This window comes from Mobula hypostoma, chromosome 4 (assembly GCF_963921235.1).
Source record: "Mobula hypostoma chromosome 4, sMobHyp1.1, whole genome shotgun sequence".
Classification (NCBI taxonomy): domain Eukaryota; kingdom Metazoa; phylum Chordata; class Chondrichthyes; order Myliobatiformes; family Myliobatidae; genus Mobula; species Mobula hypostoma.
In genome coordinates, this window is record NC_086100.1 from 3243140 (window position 1) to 3261874 (window position 18735).

The 18735-nt window shown below is 44.7% G+C and overlaps 1 protein-coding gene across 3 annotated transcripts in view; it reads right to left on the minus strand.

The window, feature by feature from the left end:
- The window catches only part of ccdc50a (coiled-coil domain containing 50a), a 152143-nt gene that overhangs the window by 49401 nt on the left and 84007 nt on the right, over positions 1 to 18735 (minus strand). For all 3 annotated transcript variants that reach the window (XM_063045251.1, XM_063045249.1, XM_063045250.1), the window contains 3 exons: positions 16515 to 16639; positions 3893 to 3937; positions 3567 to 3704 (listed from right to left, as the gene is read on the minus strand). In XM_063045251.1, the coding sequence (XP_062901321.1) occupies positions 3567 to 3704; positions 3893 to 3937; positions 16515 to 16639 (308 nt within the window). The remainder of the gene's footprint in view (positions 1 to 3566; positions 3705 to 3892; positions 3938 to 16514; positions 16640 to 18735) is intronic.

Sequence of the window (18735 nt, forward strand, 5' to 3'; positions counted from 1 at the left end):
GTGTGTCTTGCTCATAAAATGATTTCTATGTCAGTCCACGGATCTTTTTCCAATCACAGCAAATGCCAAGGAAAGACTGGATAGGATACAGCCTGACCAGCTTCACGTCACAAACTTTAAATCGGCTGTTTATGATCTGTGGTAATTCATACCAAGGTCAGGCTTACCTTTCAAATCCATTCTGCTGAAGGTATATAGCCCTCTGATAACTTGCTTGTTCTGAATACAAAGTATAACTTTGGACATGGACACAGAAAGGTGCCAGGAAAAAACCATTAACATCATGAAAGATCCCACCAATCCTGCTCATGGACTGCTTGTCCCACTCCCATCAGGGAGGAGGCTATGTAGCATCCACATCAGGACAACCAGACTCAAAAACAGTTACTTTCCCCAAGCAGTAAAGCTGATCAACTCCTTCACCCTCTAATCAGATTCAACAAGATGGCGCCACATATTGCAGTTGTGTTGCGAGCTCTGTACCAACTTTATAGTGTAATGCTAATTTCCCTCGCATTTCTTGTTCAGGAATCTGATAGTCACATCAGATATGATTACTGACTCTTCTGAACATCGGGAAGAAGGCACTAATGCACAACGTGCCACCGTTTCCAGGAACCGCTGGTTACGCAATCCATGGGAGGCTCATTTATCACACCACAGCGGCCTCGGAAGTGGCACCGCAGGCGAGGGCGAAGGGCCAGCGCCTGGTGAGGTTGAGACTGCGTGCTAATTGGCTGCCGCTCTCCAGCATACACATGGTTAATGTTTCGTCCCTGGACGATAAGCTGTGCAAATGGAGAGCCAGAATCTCCTATCAGTAGGAAACAAAGGAATGTAACGTTCTGTGCTTTGTGGAGACCTGGCTGATGGAGGAGATACCGGATCATGCCATCCAGCCCTCTGGGATCTCCCTGTTCCAGGCGGACAGGTCGAAAAACCTGTCTGGGAAGAGTAGAGGAGGAGGGGTATGCTTCATGGTCAACAATGCTTGGTGCGACCCCCAGAATGTGCATGCACTTAAATCCTTTTGTTCCCCAGACCTGGAATACCTGGTGCTGCTGAGCAGACCTTTTTGGCTACCTAGGGAGTTCACAGCTGTGTATATTCCGCTACAGGCTGATACTGACATAGCTCTCAAGGAACTGTACGAGACTATCAACGCCCTGGAGATGGCACACCCAGAGGCTGTCTTCATTGTCGCCGGTGACTTTAATAGAGCATCACTGTCTAAAGTCTCTCAACACATCCAGGTGAGCATACAGGGAGATAGCAAACTCAACCACTGCTACTCTCCTTTCGGCAACACCCGCAAAACACTCCTCCGTCCGCCATTTGGGAAGTTGGATGACTCCTCGATCTTGCTGCTGCTGAGGTACAGGCAGAAGCTGAACAAGGGATGGCCATTGTTAAAACCGTCCACTGTTGGTCCGACCAGTGTCCATGCTACAGTACTGCTTTGATGACGTCAACTGGAAGGTCTTTCGCGATGAGTTCATGGAAGGGGTCACGAACTTCATCTGGGAAGTGCATTGAGGATGTTGTCCCCCAGAAATCCGTCAGGGTCTATCCAAACCAGAATCCATAGATCAACAGTTCTGTGCGAGCAGCACTTACCACACGACATAGCACTTACATTGCCAGTGATCAGCAGGAGCTCAAGAAATACAGCTACCATCTGCGCAAAGTCATCAAGGCAGCGAAACGACAGCACAGGGACAGGATCCAGACACAACTCTTCACCAACAGCACACAGTTAGGGTAAGGCCTGCACAGCGTCGGAGACATCATGTGCCTCTCTCCCAGATGAGTCATCAATTCCACTATCTAAATCACTGACAAGTAATGTGAAAAGTAGCTGTCCCAGTACTGACCCCTGAGTAACACCACTAGTCACTGGCAACCAACCAGAAAAGGCCCCCTTTATTTCCACTCGCTGCCTCCTGCCTATCAGCCATTCCTCTATCCACACCAGTATCTTTCCTGTAACACCATAGGATTTTATCTTGTTAAGCAGCTTCATGTGAGGCACCTTATCAAGTGCCTTCTGAAAATCCAAGTACATGATATCCATGCCTCTCCTTTGTCTACCCTGCTTATTACTTCCTCAAAAGAATTCTAACAGATTTGTCAGGAAAGATTTCCCTTGACAGAAACCATGCTGACTTTAACTTAATCAATTATTAGTCTCCAAGTACCCCGAAAGGTCATCCTTAATAATACACCCTAACACTTTCCCAGCCACTGAGGTTAGGTTAACTGGTCTATAGCTTCCTTTTTTTTTAACCTTCCTTGCTTCTTAAAGAGTGGGATAACATTTGCAATCTTCCAGTCCTCTGGGACTATGCCAGAATCAAGTGATTCTTGAAAGATCATGACCAATGCATCCGTTATCTCATCAGCAACCTCTCTCAGGACTCTGGGATGTAGTCCATCTGGTCCAGGTGACTTATCCACCTTAAGACCTTTGAGTTTGCCTAGCACTTTTCCTTTGTAATAGCAATGGCACTCACTCCTGCTCCCTGACACTCACAGACTTCTGGCATGCAGCTAGTGTCTTCCACCCTAAAGACTGAAGCAAAGTACTTATTAAGTTCATCTGCCATTTCTTTGCCCCTCATTACTACCTCACCAGCATCACTTTCCACTAGTCCAATGTCAACTCCCACCTCCCTTTTCTTCTTTGTATAACTGAAAAAAACTTTTAGTATCCTGCTTTATATTATCGGCTATTTACCCTCATATTTCATCTTTTCCTTCCTTATAGCTTTTTAGTTGCCTTTTGTTGGATTTTAAAAACTTCCTGATCATCCAACTTCCCACTCATTTTTGCTACCTTATATGCCCTTTCCTTGGCTTTTATGCAGTCCTTAACTTCCCCTGTCAGCCACGATTGCCTAGCGCCACCATTTGAGAACTACTGCTTCTGTGGGACGTATCTATTTTGCAACTTGCAATCTACTCCCAAAAACTTCAGCCATCTCTGTTCTGCTGTCATTCCTGCTAGTATCCTCCTCCAATCCACCTGAGCAAGCTCCTCTCTCATGTCTCTGTAACTCTCTTTATTCCATTATAACACTGAAACATGTGAGTTATTCTTCTCCACCTTAAATTTCAGTATGAATTCAATTATATTATGATCACTGCCTCCTAAGGGTTTCTTTACATTAAGCTAACAAAACCTGGGTTATTACACGAGTCAGCTTGCCCCCGAGTAGGCTCAAGCACAAGCTGCTCTAAAAAGCCATCTTGTAGGCATTCAACAAATTCCCTCTCTGGCAATCCAACACCGACCTGATTTTCCCAATCCACTTGCATTAAACAATTTTGAATCTTGAAACTGTATGATAGTTACCAGTTAACTAGCTGAGTTAATTAACCTGATGCTTCCCCTGACAAGTCCAAACAAAAGCCCAGAAGCAAAAAGATGAGAAAAGCTACAGATGCACCAGTCTTGATGAAGGTCTCGACTTGAAATGCCTGCTGTATATTCTTTTCCATAGGTGCTGCCTGGCCTGCTGAGCTCCTCCAGCATTCTGTGTGTGTAACCCAGAAGCCAACCTTACCTTCCTCTCCATGTCATGTTTCCTCCAGTCTGATGACCCCTTCCTCCGCTCTTCCTCTGTCCTTCGTGAAAAATCTCTCTCCTTAGACTTCCTGAGGACTTGCTTCTTCTCCTCTTCCATGAGTAAACGAGCAATCTCCTGACATTTACATAAAGCAATTAGATTTGGCCACAAGACTGAGAGCAAATTAATTACTTCATGGAACGAAGGAAACCCGATGCAGAGAGATGACCCGGGGAACAATCCTCCCTGGAATATTAAATGGAACAATGCTCTTCATGACCCAGAACTATCTGACTAACATAATCGCTGAAAAGTAGTCTTACCTCATCTTGCGCCAACTGAGCTGCTCTCTCAGAACTCTGGGTAGCCTGGATCAGGGAAGAGAAAACAATGAACAGTTGTCATCCTACGCAATGCCCATTGTTTTACAGGTCAGAGTCAGAATCAGGTTTAGTAACACTGGTGTATGTTGTGAAATTTGCTCTTTTGCAGCAGTGGTACAGAGAAACACATAATAATAAAAAAACTTACAATACATATAAGATCTTAAGACACAGTAGCAGCATTAGGTCATTTGGCCCATCAGATCTTCTCCCTACCCAGGGGAAAGTGTCACTGTCTATGTTATCCATGCCTTTGTTAGTTTTAAAGGTTGTTTAAAAGGTTGTCCTTCATTTTTCTACATTCCAAGAAATGAAGTCCTGGCCTGGCCAACCTCTCCCAATAACTCTGGCTCTCTAGTCCTGGCAACATCCTTGCAAGTTATTTCTGCGCTCCGTTTGATTAATCAATCTGTTCTCTTGGTTGCTTGCAGTGGACAGGAAGGTTCGACAACGGGTTGTCAAAACTGCCTGACGCATCACTGGCACCAGCCTACCCGCCATCAAAGACATTATATACAGAAAGGTGCTGGAAAAGGGCCACTAACATCATGAAGGATCCCACCCACTCTGTTCATGGACCATTTATCGCGCTTCTATCAGGGAGGAGGCTATGCAGCATCCACACAAGGGCCATCAGACTCAAAAACAGTTCCTTTCCCCAAGCAGCAAGACTGATTAACACCTTCACTCACTAACTCACCCCTTCACACCCGCAACCAACACTACTTAATCATTTCCTGTCAGTCACCTTATGTACTGACACTCCTGTGCCAAGCATCACTTTATGGACATACAATCAACCTATGTTAAGCTATCTTAAGTATTTATATTTATTGCGTTTTTTTGTGCTGCATTGGATCATGAGTAACAATTATTTTGTTCTCCTTTACCCTTGTTTACTGGAAATGACATTAAACAATCTTTAATCCTGAGAGGTAAGTATTGGTCCACAAGTACAGGGGTTCCCAACAATTTTTTTTAATGCTATGGATCCCTACTGTTAACTGAGGGAGTCTATGGATCCCAGGTTGGGAACCCCAGCTCTAGAGGCAGAGAAACTCACGATCTGGAGGCAAAGGTTGGGGATTGAGCATAAATCTTCCAGAATGCTGCTGGGCCAGGAGTCAGGTTTAATATCACTAGCATACTTCATGAAATATGTTGCTTTGTGCCAGCAGTACCGTGCAATACATAATAATACAAAATTATAAATTACAATAAGAAGCATTTAAAAATCAAATTGAATAAAAATAATGAAGTATTGTACAAGGGTTCATTGTCCACTCAGAAATCTGATAGCAGAGGGGAAGAAGCTGTTCCTGAACCCTGAGCGTCTCTCTTCAGGCTCCTGTACCTCCACTCTGATGGTAGCGATGAGAAGAGCGCATGTCCTGTAGTGATGGGGGTCTTTAATGATGGTATCTTCTTTTGAAAATGTCCTTGATGCTGGCGAGGCTGATGCCCATGATAGAACTGGCTGAGTTTACAACATTTTGCAGCTTTCTCCGATCCTGTTCAATGTCCCCCGTCCCACCCCCTCGCCCCACACCATGAAGATGCAGCCAGTTAGAATGCTCTCTATGGTACATCTGTATAAATTTGAGAGAGTCTTTGGTGATATACCAAGTCTCCTCAAACTCCTTATAACATATAGCTACTGTTGTGCCTTTTTTTAAGATTGCATCAATATATTGGGCCCAGGATAGGTCTTCAGAGATGTTAACTCACAGGAACTTGAAACTGCTCATCCGTTCCCCTGCAGATCCCTCAGTGAGGGATTGACTGTGAACTTCAGGAAGGGGAAGACAAGGGAACACACACAGATGTATGTGTTCCCTCATCTTCCGCTCCCTGAAGTCCATAATCAATTCCTTGGTCGTACTGATAGTCAGTGCAAGGTTGTTGCTGTGGTATCACGGCCTGCTATGGAAACAAAAATGCCCTTGCATGGAAAAGCCTACAAAACATAGTGGATATGGCTCAGTCCCTGATGGGTAAAGCCCGCCCCACCACTGAGCACAATCTACTCGGAGCACTGTCGCAGGAAAGCAGCATCCCTCAGAGACCCCCACCATCCACTCTTCTCACTGCTACCATTGGGAAGAAGGTACAGGACCCATACGTACCACCAGGTTCAGGAACAGTTATTACCCCTCAACCATCAGGCTCTTGAACCAGAGGGGATAACTTCACTCGTCCCAACATTCTCACAACCTATGAACTCACTTTCAAAGACTCTTCATCTCATTTTCTTGATATTTATTGCTTATTTAATTATTATTCATAGCTCCTTCAGGTTATCAGAGCCAGATGTAGTAGTGGGGAATAAGCTCCCACTACCTATTAAATGTTCCCAATGACATCCATCTCAAGTAGCCTCTGACAACCAAGTCCAGCTCCTGGCCTTCACATGTGGCTTAGCTACTGAGCCCGGTGAAACAGTTTCTATTGACAGAAGAAGGGGCAAAGGTGGGTTACTGATGCCTTAAAGCCAGTCGCTTTGGGCAGATGGGGTTCCTTGGCCATGATTGGCAGCTCATCTAGGAGAAGAAAAACTCTGATCTCAAACCTCTGCTGCCTTGCGGCTATACCCACTCATGCGGAGGGCTTTGGGTGTAAACCCCTGAGGAAAAATCTGGAGCTGGAGTCCCTCAGGCAGTCCTACATTGAGTTCAACTGACTGGGAACTCCTGCAATGCCACTGTGCCAAACTGTATCAGTCTCTGCCAATCCTTCGGATTCATCAGTTGCCTTGAGAGGGGGGAGCCTGCTGTATGGGCAACAGCTTGCTCTCCATATTGTACTGTCCTGGCTTGAGTACTACCTTGCATAGACAGTTGGGACGCAACATCCACGGTTGACCCCAAGCAATGGAGGGTTTCTATTATTACTGTTTTTGTATTTGCACAGTTTGCATGTTTTTTTGCACACTGGTTGTTTGTCTGTTCTGTTGGGTGCAGTCTTTCATTGATTCGCTTGTGTTTTTGTATTTACTGTGAATGCCCACAAGAAAATGAATCTCAGAGTTGTAAATGATTACAAGTCTGCACATTGATAATAAACTTACTTTATATTTAGAACCACTTAACCAGCTGATCTACTTCCACCTGCAGATGGCTGCAGTGTCTCAGTAACATTTCACTGTATTCAGGAGACATATATCAGGGCTTGGTGTGTGCATTCTTTGAAGGGCACACTGAAGGTTCTATGACAACGTTGCAGACAATGGAGTGTGAAGCTTCCTGTTTCTTTGTGTAAGAACAGAACAGTACAGGCCCTTCAGCCCATGATCCTCTGCCAACCCTTTAACCAACTCCAAGATCAATGTAATCCTTCTCTCCTACACAGACCTCCATTTTCCATTGTCCATATGCCTATCTAAGAGTTTCTTAAATGTCATTATTGTATCTGCATTTACTCCTTGGCAGGGCATTCCAGACACCCACCACTTTCTATGTGAGAGTTGACAAAGTTGCAGGAACCCAATGTGTCATTTCATAAAGTTCTTAACAATTACAGCATTGATGTATCAGGATTAGTCAGAGCATCAAAAGTCATGGGGAGAAGGAAGGAGAATGGGGTTGAGAGGGATAATAAATCATCTACAATGTAAGGTGGAGCAGACTCGATGGGCCAAATGGCTTAACTTTAATCCTATGTTACATGTTTCACATGAGGCACACTTTCCTTGATGGAAACACTAAAAGGAATTGCACACACTTTTAACTAGTAATAAAAACAGAATTCGAAGCTGCTACCTTGTCCCCTTTAGGTCAGGTGCAAACCATCTCTTCTGTCCAGGTCCCATTTTCCCTGGAAGAGAGACCAATCATCCAAAAATCTGATGCCCTCTCTCCTACACCATCTCCTCAGCCAAGTGTTCAAGTGTATGATCTTCCTATTTCTGGCATTACTAGCACGTGGCACAGGTAGCAATCCTGAGATCACAACTCTGGAGGTCCTGCCCTTTCACTTAGCACCCAACTCTCTGAACTCACTTTGTTGGATCTTGTCACCCTTCCTAGTTATACCATTGGTACCTGTACGGACCAGGATCTTTGGCTGCTCACCCTCCTTCTTGGAAATGCTTTGGATTTGATCCAAGATGTCTTGGACCCTGGCATCTTGGAGGCAACATAGAAACATAGAAAATAGGTGCAGGAGTAGGCCATTCGGCCCTTCGAGCCTGCACCGCCATTCAGTATGATCATGGCTGATCATCCAACTCAGAACCCTGTACCAGCCTTCCCTCCATACCCTGATCCCTTTAGCCATATCTAACTCCCTCTTAAATATAGCCAATGAACTGGCCTCAACTGTTTCCTGTGGTAGAGAATTCCACAGATTCACCACTCTCTGTGTGAAGAAGTTTTTCCTAATCTCTGTCCTAAAAGGCTTCCCCTTTATCCTCAAACTGTGACCCCTCGTTCTGGACTTCCCCAACATCGGGAACAATCTTCCTGCATCTAGCCTGTCCAATCCCTTTAGGATTTTATACGTTTCAATAAGATCCCCCCTCAATTTTCTAAATTCCAACGAGTATAGAAACATAGAAACATAGAAACATAGAAAATAGGTGCAGGAGTAGGCCATTCGGCCCTTCGAGCCTGCACCGCCATTTATTATGATCATGGCTGATCATCCAACTCAGAACCCAGCCTTCCCTCCATACCCCCTGACCCCTGTAGCCACAAGGGCCATATCTAACTTCCTTTTAAACATAGCTAATGAACTGGCCTCAACAGTTTGCTGTGGCAGAGAATTCCACAGATTCACCACTCTCTGTGTGAAGAAGTTTTTCCTAACCTCGGTCCTAAAAGGCTTCCCCTCTATCCTCAAACTGTGACCCCTCGTTCTAGACCTCCCCAACATCGGGAACAATCTTCCTGCATCTAGCCTGTCCAATCCCTTTAGGATCTTATACGTTTCAATCAGATCCCCCCTCAATCTTCTAAATTCCAACGAGTACAAGCCCAGTTCATCCAGTCTTTCTTCATATGAAAGACCTGCCATCCCAGGAATCAATCTGGTGAACCTTCTTTGTACTCCCTCTATGGCAAAGATGTCTTTCCTCAGATTAGGGGACCAAAACTGCACACAATACTCCAGGTGTGGTCTCACCAAGGCCTTGTACAACTGCAGTAGTACCTCCCTGCTCCTGTACTCGAATCCTCTCGCTATAAATGCCAGCATACCGTTCGCCTTTTTCACCGCCTGCTGTACCTGCATGCCCACTTTCAATGACTGGTGTATAATGACACCCAGGTCTCGTTGCACCTCCCCTTTTCCTAATCGGCCACCATTCAGATAATAATCTGTTTTCCTATTTTTGCCACCAAAGTGGATAACTTCACATTTATCCACATTAAATTGCATCTGCCATGAGTTTGCCCACTCACCCAACCTATCCAAGTCACCCTGCATCCTCTTAGCATCCTCCTCACTGCTAACACTGCCACCCAGCTTCGTGTCATCCGCAAACTTGGAGATGCTGCATTTAATTCCCTCATCCAAGTCATTAATATATATTGTAAACAACTGGGGTCCCAGCACTGAGCCTTGCGGTACCCCACTAGTCACCGCCTGCCATTCTGAAAAGGTCCCGTTTATTCCCACTCTTTGCTTCCTGTCTGCTAACCAATTCTCCACCCACACCAATACCTTACCCCCAATACCGTGTGCTTTAAGTTTGCACACTAATCTCCTATGTGGGACCTTGTCAAAAGCCTTTTGAAAATCCAAATATACCACATCCACTGGTTCTCCCCTATCCACTCTACTAGTTACATCCTCAAAAAATTCTATGAGATTCGTCAGACATGATTTTCCTTTCACAAATCCATGCTGACTTTGTCCGATCATTTCACCGCTTTCCAAATGTGCTGTTATCACATCCTTGATAACTGACTCCAGCAGTTTCCCCACCACCGACGTTAGGCTAACCGGCCTATAATTCCCCGGTTTCTCTCTCCCTCCTTTTTTAAAAAGTGGGGTTACATTAGCCACCCTCCAATCCTCAGGAACTAGTCCAGAATCTAACGAGTTTTGAAAAATTATCACTAATGCATCCACTATTTCTTGGGCCACTTCCTTAAGCACTCTGGGATGCAGACCATCTGGCCCTGGGGATTTATCTGCCTTCAATCCCTTCAATTTACCTAACACCACTTCCCTACTAACATGTATTTCGCTCAGTTCCTCCATCTCACTGGACCCTCTGTCCCTTACTATTTCTGGAAGATTATTTATGTCCTCCTTAGTGAAGACAGAACCAAAGTAATTATTCAATTGGTCTGCCATGTCCTTGCTCCCCATAATCAATTCACCTGTTTCTGTTTGCAGGGGACCTACATTTGTCTTTACCAGTCTTTTCCTTTTTACATATCTATAAAAGCTTTTACAGTCCGTTTTTATGTTCTCTGCCAGTTTTCTCTCATAATCTTTTTTCCCCTTCCTAATTAAGCCCTTTGTCCTCCTCTGCTGAACTCTGAATTTCTCCCAGTCCTCAGGTGAGCCACTTTCACTGGCTAATTTGTATGCTACTTCTTTGGAATTGATGCTATCCCTAATTTCTCTTGTCAGCCACGGGTGCACTACCTTCCTTGATTTATTCTTTTGCCAAACTGGGATGAACAATTGTTGTAGTTCATCCATGCAACCTTTAAATGCCTGCCATTGCATATCCACCGTCAATCCTTGAAGTGTCATTTGCCAGTCTATCTTAGCTAATTCATGTCTCATACCTTCAAAGTTACCCCTCTTTAAGTTCAGAACCTTTGTTTCTGAATTAACTACGTCACTCTCCATGTTAATGAAGAATTCCACCATATTATGGTCACTCTTACCCAAGGGGCCTCTCACGACAAGATCGCTAATTAACCCTTCCTCATTGCTCAAAACCCAGTCCAGAATAGCCTGCTCTCTAGTCGGTTCCTCGACATGTTGGTTCAAAAAACCATCCCGCATACATTCCAAGAAATCCTCTTCCTCAGCACCTTTACCAATTTGGTTCACCCAGTCTACATGTAGATTGAAGTCACCCATGCTGGCATTTATAGCGAGAGGATTCGAGTACAGGAGCAGGGAGGTACTACTGCAGTTGTACAAGGCCTTGGTGAGACCACACCTGGAGTATTGTGTGCAGTTTTGGTCCCCTAATCTGAGGAAAGACATCTTTGCCATAGAGGGAGTACAAAGAAGGTTCACCAGATTGATTCCTGGGATGGCAGGTCTTTCATATGAAGAAAGACTGGATGAACTGGGCTTGTACTCGTTGGAATTTAGAAGATTGAGGGGGGATCTGATTGAAACGTATAAGATCCTAAAGGGATTGGACAGGCTAGATGCAGGAAGATTGTTCCCGATGTTGGGGAGGTCTAGAACGAGGGGTCACAGTTTGAGGATAGAGGGGAAGCCTTTTAGGACCGAGGTTAGGAAAAACTTCTTCACACAGAGAGTGGTGAATCTGTGGAATTCTCTGCCACAGCAAACTGTTGAGGCCAGTTCATTAGCTATGTTTAAAAGGAAGTTAGATATGGCCCTTGTGGCTTCAGGGGTCAGGGGGTATGGAGGGAAGGCTGGGTTCTGAGTTGGATGATCAGCCATGATCATAATAAATGGCGGTGCAGGCTCGAAGGGCTGAATGGCCTACTCCTGCACCTATTTTCTATGTTTCTATGTTTCTATATTATAACTGCTGTTCCTTTATTGCACACATTTCTAATTTCCTGTTTAATACCATCTCCGACCTCACTACTACTGTTAGGTGGCCTGTACACAACTCCCACCAGCGTCTTCTGCCCCTTAGTGTTACGCAGCTCTACCCATATCGATTCCACATCTTCCAGGCTTATGTCCTTCCTTTCTATTGCGTTAATCTCTTTTTTAACCAGCAACGCCACCCCACCTCCCCTTCCTTCGTGTCTATCCCTCCTGAATATTGAATATCCCTGAACGTTGAGCTCCCATCCCTGGTCACCCTGGAGCCATGTCTCTGTGATCCCAACTATATCATAATCATTAATAACAATCTGCACTTTCAATTCATCCACCTTATTACGAATGCTCCTTGCATTGACACATAAAGCCTTCAGGCACTCTTTTACAACTCTCTTAGCCCTTTTTAATGCTTGCCCTGGATTTGTCGGCCTGCCACTTTTACTTTTCCCCTTTGTACTTTTTGCTTCTACGCTCACTTTACACCCCTCTGTCTCTCTGCACTGGTTCCCATCCCTCTGTTGTGAACTAACCTCCTCACACCTAGCCGCTTTAATTTGATTCCCACCCCCCAACCATTCTAGTTTAAAGTCACCTCAGTAGCCCCCGCTAATCTCCCTGCCAGGATAAGCCTAGTCGATCCAGTCTTTCATCATATGAAAGTCCTGCCATCCCAGGAATCAATCTGGTGAACCTTCTTTGTACTCCCTCTATGGCAAGGATGTCTTTCCTCAGATTAGGGGACCAAAACTGCACACAATACTCCAGGTGTGGTCTCACCAAGGCCTTGTACAACTGCAGTAGTACCTCCCTGCTCCTGTACTCGAATCCTCTTGCTATGAATGCCAGCATACCATTCGCCTTTTTCACCGCCTGCTGTACCTGCATGCCCACTTTCAATGACTGGTGTATAATGACACCCAGGTCTTGTTGCACCTCCCCTTTTCCTAATCAGCCACCATTCAGATAATAATCTGTTTTCCTGTTTTTGCCACCAAAGTGGATAACCTCACATTTATCCACATTAAATTGCATCTGCCATGAATTTGCCCACTCACCTAACCTATCCAAGTCACCCTGCATCCTCTTAGCATCCTCCTCACAGCTAACACTGCCGCCCAGCTTCGTGTCATCCGCAAACTTGGAGATGCTGCATTTAATTCCTTCATCTAAATCATTAATATACATTGTAAACAACTGGGGTCCCAGCACTGAGCCTTGCGGTACCCCACTAGTCACTGCCTGCCGTTCTGAAAAGGTCCCGTTTATTCCCACTCTTTGCTTCCTGTCTGCCAACCAATTCTCTATCCACATCAATACCTTACCCCCAATATCGTGTGCTATAAGTTTGCACACTAATCTCCTGTGTGGGACCTTGTCAAAAGCCTTTTGAAAATCCAAATATACCACATCCACTGGTTCTCCCCTATCCACTCTACTAGTTACATCCTCAAAAAATTCTATGAGATTCGTCAGACATGCTATCCTGGAATCTCGTCCTTGTCTAGTAACCCAATGGTCATTGGATATATTTAAAGTGGAGGCTGATAGGTTCTTGATTAGTCAAGACAGCAAAGGTTATAGGGAGGAGGCAGGAGAATGAAGTTGAGGGGTATAGTAACTCAGCCAGGATGGAATGGTGGAGCAGACCAGATGGGCCAAATGGCCTAATTCTGCTCGTTTGTTTTATGGTCATTCCATTCTGATGTGTGCTGCTCTACCTAACCCGCTGAGCAAAGAGTCTGAATATCTTACACAAACTGTTCCCAACTGCTGCGCTCAGCCAAGTGTGTTTAAATTCTCTCATTGGCACTTCTCTCAAATGTAACAAAAAAAAACATAAACACAAGGGATTATGCAGAGTGTGGAATCCAGAGCAACACGCACAAAATGCTGGAGGAAGTCAGCAGTTCAGGCTGCATCTACAGAGAGGATTAAACAGTCGACGCTTGGCCTGAGACCCAATAGATGTAAGGACATGTCCCAGATGGTGAGGAATATAGACAAGGATTTAGCCTCCACAGCTTTCTGAAGCAAGTAATTCCAAAGACTCAGAACCCATAGAGAAGTACAGCACTGAAGCAGGTCATTCAGCCATCTAGCCAATGGCAAAACCATTTAAACTGCCTACTGCCATTGACTTGCACCAGGAACATAGCCCTCCATACCCCTACTATCCATGTCCCTATCCAAACTTCGCTTAAACATTGAAATCGAGCTCACATGGACCACTTGTGCTGGCAACTCATGCCACACTCTCATGACCCTGAGTGAAATTCCCCCCCACCCCGTGTTGCCCTAAACTTTTAACCTTTCACCTTTAACCCATGACCTCTGGTTGTAGTCCCTCCAACCTCAGTGGAAAAAGCCTGCTTGCATTAACACTATCTATATCTTTCATAATTTTGTATAGCTCTATTAAATCTCCTCTCAAGTCTTCTGTGTTACAAAAAATAACGTCCTAACCTATTCAATCTTTCCTTATAACTCAAGTCCTCCAGACCCGACAGCATCCTTGTAAATTTTCTCTGTACTCTTTTAATCTTGTTTACATCTTTCTTGTATGTAGGTGACCAAAATGAACACAATACTCCAAATTAGGACTCACCAACATCTTATACAACTTTAACATAACATCCCATCTCATGAACTGAATACATTGATGACTTTTTTTAAACCCTATCTACCTGTGACAGTACTTTCAACGAACTATGTACCTGTATTCCCAGATCTCTTTGTCCAACCACACTCCTCAGTGCCCTACCATTCACTGTGGAAGACTGGTCCTACCGAAAAGCAAAACCTCACACTTCTCTGCATTTAATTCCATCAGCCATTTTTCAGCCCATTTTTCCAGCTGATGCAGATCCCTCTGCAAGCCATGACTACCTTCCTCGCTGTTCGCTACGCACCCATTTCTTCTTGTGAGAAGAAATTCTTCCCTTCTGAAATGGTGCACATTCTTCAGAGGCCATGCTGTCTTCTCAACAATTAGCCTGATAAACAACCGCAGAATTTTAAATATTTCAATATTGCCCTACGTTCTTCTGAGCTTTATTGAATAGAGATCCAACCTATAATGAGAAGTTGGACAAACTTTGGCTGTTTTCTCTGGAGTGGTGGAGACTGAGGGGAGATCTGATAGCGGTCTATAAGATTATGAGATAGAGTGGACAGACAATATCTTTATCCCCCAGAGTTGACAGGTCCAATTCCAGAGAGAGTGTATCTAAAGAAAGGGGATAATTTCAAAGGAGATGTGAGGTGTTTTTCCACCACAGAGTGGCGGGTGCTTGGAATGCGCTGCCTGGGGTGCTGGTAGAGGCAGATACATTAGAGAATTTTAAGAGGTGTTTAGATAGGTACATGAATGTGCGGATAATGAAAGGATACAGATCAGCCATGACAGATGGCGGAGCAAACCCAATGGGCCAAATAGCCTATTTCTGCTCGTATGTCTTATGATCTTATCCACCATCACACAGGATTTGTGCTAATATTATTTTGTGACAGCATGTGCTATCGTAACTATACGTCTTGTGTGTGACTACATGTACAGTGTTTTGTACCCTGACCTCAGAAGAACGATGTTTTGCTTAGCTGTATCTGTGTGTATGGCTGAATGAAATTTAAAATTGAACTTGAACTTCCTGTGTACTCTTTTGTTCACCAGGTCCTGAAGAAGGGTCTCAGCCCAAAACGGTTACTCTTTCCTATTGATGCTGCCTGACCTGCCGAGTTCCCCTAGCATTTTATGCATGTTTATTGTCATCTGACTGTGCATATATATAACCAAACGAAACAATGTTCCTCCAGAACACAATGCTCCTGCAAAACACAGCATATAAACCAAAATATTGCCATAAATAAGTTAATAAAATATAATTCTAAATGCATGCAGTGTGCAGCTTACTGTCCTAATGTGTGACCTCAATGGTGACACGGTATTCATTAGTCTCATAGCCTGAGGAAAGAAGCTGTTACCAAGTCTGACAGACCTAGTGCTGATGTGTCTGTACCTCCTTCCTGATGGTAGTAAGTCAAAGAGATGGTGGTTTGGGTACAAAAGATCCTCAGCAGTGCTTCAGGCCCTCTAGTTCTAGTCTCACCCAACCTCAGTGGAAAAAACCCGCTTGCAGTTACCCATCTATACTCCTCATAATTTTGTATACTTCTATCAAATTTCACACAGCACTGTGGAGTCCCGAGCTCCTAGTACCACCCTACCCCGACAGCTCGCATTTGCTAATGGTAGCTCCACGTGTAGGCAGAAACATTCTGAAATTTCTTACCTACAGGACAGATGTCAATAAGATGGAAAGAGCGCAAAGAAAATTTACAAGAATGTTGCTGGGACTTGAACCACTGAGTTATAGGGAAAGGTTGAATAGATTTGGACTTTATTCCCTGGAGGGTAGGAGAATGAGGGAAATTTGACAGAGGTATACCAAATTATGAGGGTACAGTTAGGGTAAATGTAAACAGGCATTTTCCACTGAGGTTGGGTGGGACTACAATTAGAGGACATGGGTTAAGAGTAAAAAGTGAAATATTTAAGGGGAACATGAGGGGGGACTTCTTCACCAGAGAGTGATGAGAGTGTGGAATGAGCTGCCAGCAAAAGTGGTGAGTGAAAGTTTGATTTCAACATTTAAAGAGAAGTTTGGATTGATACATAGATAGGAGGGGTATAGAGAACTGTGGACTGGGTGCAGTCTATGAGACCAGGCAGAATAACATTCAGCATGGAATAGGTGTGAAGAGCCTGTTTCTGTGTTGTAGTGTTCTTTGACAAGTTGCACAGTAATTGGACATAAATAGCCACAAGACAATTTCTTTCTCTCACCCTGATCTCCTCTTGCTGGAGTTTCTGTGCTAATTCAGCATCCTTCATCTCCAGCTCCTTGGTGGACATTCTCGAAATGCCATGCATGGCTTCCGTAACTCCATACTCCATCCTGGCCTTCAGCCCTGAAGGAGGGAGGAAAATTCACAGGTCAGCAAACACAATGGAACAACCCCTTTCCCAACCTACAACGTACCAGTCTTCCAGCTGCTTGCCCATGCTTGTGGAACGAGCACGTGTTCAATCTCTGGAACTGCGTTTAACATCGCAGCAGGCTCACATTCTGAATCAGAATCAGATTTAATATCACTAGCATATTTCATGAAATTTGTTGTCTTGCAGCAGGAGTACATTGCAATATATAATTAGAAAGCTATAAATTATATCTATATATAAAATTTACAGCTATATGACTGAAAAAGTGCAAAGAATTAGTGATGGCAGAGGGGAAGAAGCTGTTCCTAAAACATTGAGTGTGTGTCCTCAGACTCCTGTACCTCCTCCCTGATATTAGCAATGAGAAGAGGGCACGTCTTGGGTGATGAGGGACCTTAATGATGGATGCCGTCTTTTTGAGGGATTGCTCCTTGAAGATGTCCTCGATGCTGGGGAGGCTGGTGCCCATGATGGAGCTGATTGAGTTTACAACTTACTGCAGCTTTTACTGATCCTGTCCAGTGGGCCCTCCATACCAGACGGTGATGGGGGTCCTTAATGATGGATGATGCCTTTTTGAGGCATCTTCTTTGTCAGATGCCCTTGATACTGTGGAGGCAAATTTCTGCCCCCTCATACCGGATGGTGATGTAACCAGTTAGAAAAATAATCTTCATGGAACATCTGTAGAATTCAGTATCTTTGGTGTCATGCAAAATTTCCTCAACGTCCTAATGAGGTGTAGCCAATGTTGTGCCTTCTTTGTAACTGCATCAATGTTGGGCCCAAGGTAGATCTTTAAACGTGTTGACATCCAGGAGGTTTCTTGCAGGACGGCGGCACTTGTTCAAAAGGAGAGTTTCATGGGTGTTCAGACTCATTCCAATAGCCCAATCAGTAGCAGGAGCAGGCCCACAGCGATGAGCTTTCTCTCATGTTGGCAACACTTGGTTAAAAGTACAAAAGAGACAAGTGGGGCGGCCATTGTTGGGAGTACACCGGTGGTGAGAGTAGCAGTGTCAGCCTTTCGTTCAAAGGAGACTTCCGCTTGAAAGAGGCATTAGCTCTGGGTAAGTTTCTGTTAAAAGTTCCCTTTTTTACCTCTCTCTTACTGTACCTGGTGTAGTAAATGGCCGTTGTGTGTTCATCATGCCGGATGCTGGAGTCCCGGGAGACTTCAGGTCTCCCAGGAAACTACATCTGTGTGAAGTGCATGCGGCTGCAGCTCCTTGAAGATCGTGTTAGGGATCTGGAGCAGCAGCTGAATGACCTTCGGCCTGTACAGGAGAGTGAGGAGATAATCGATCAGAGTTACAGGGAAATAGTCACCCTGAAGGAGGCGAATATCTGGGTGACTGTCAGGAGAAAAGGTAATGTGAATAGGCAGTTGGCACAGAGCACCCCTGTGGCCATTTCGCTCAAAAATACGTATACTGCTTTGGAAACTGTTGTGGGTGATGACCTCCCAGGGGAACGCCACAAAGGCTGGGTTACTAGCACTGAACATAGGTCCGTGATGCAGAAGGGAAAGAGGGAGAATCTGGGCGTGGTAGTGATAGGGGACTCAATAGTCAGAGGAACAGACAGGAGATTCTGTGGATGTAAACGGCACACCTAGATGGTATGTTGCCTCCCAGGTGCCAGAGTCAGAGATGTCTTGGATTGGGTCTACAGCATTTCAGAGAGGGAGGGAGAGCAGCCAGATGTCTTGGTATGTATTAGTACCAATGACATAGAAAGGAAAACCAAAGAGGTCCTGAAAAGAGAATTTAGAGAGCTAGGCAGAAAGCTGAGAAACACACACAAAATGCTGGAGGAACTCAGCAAGCCAGGCAGCTTCCGGGAAAACAGTACAGTCAACATTTTGGGCTGGAACCCTTCGGCAGGACTGCAGGAAAAAAAAGGCTGAGGAGTAGATTTAAAAGGTGGGAAGAGGGGAGACAGAAACACAAGGTGATAGGTGAAACCAGGACGGGGAGGGGTGAAGTAAAGAGCTGGGAAGTAAATTGGTAAACAAGACATAAGGCTATGGAAGAAAGAAAAGGGGGGAGGAGCACCAGAGAGA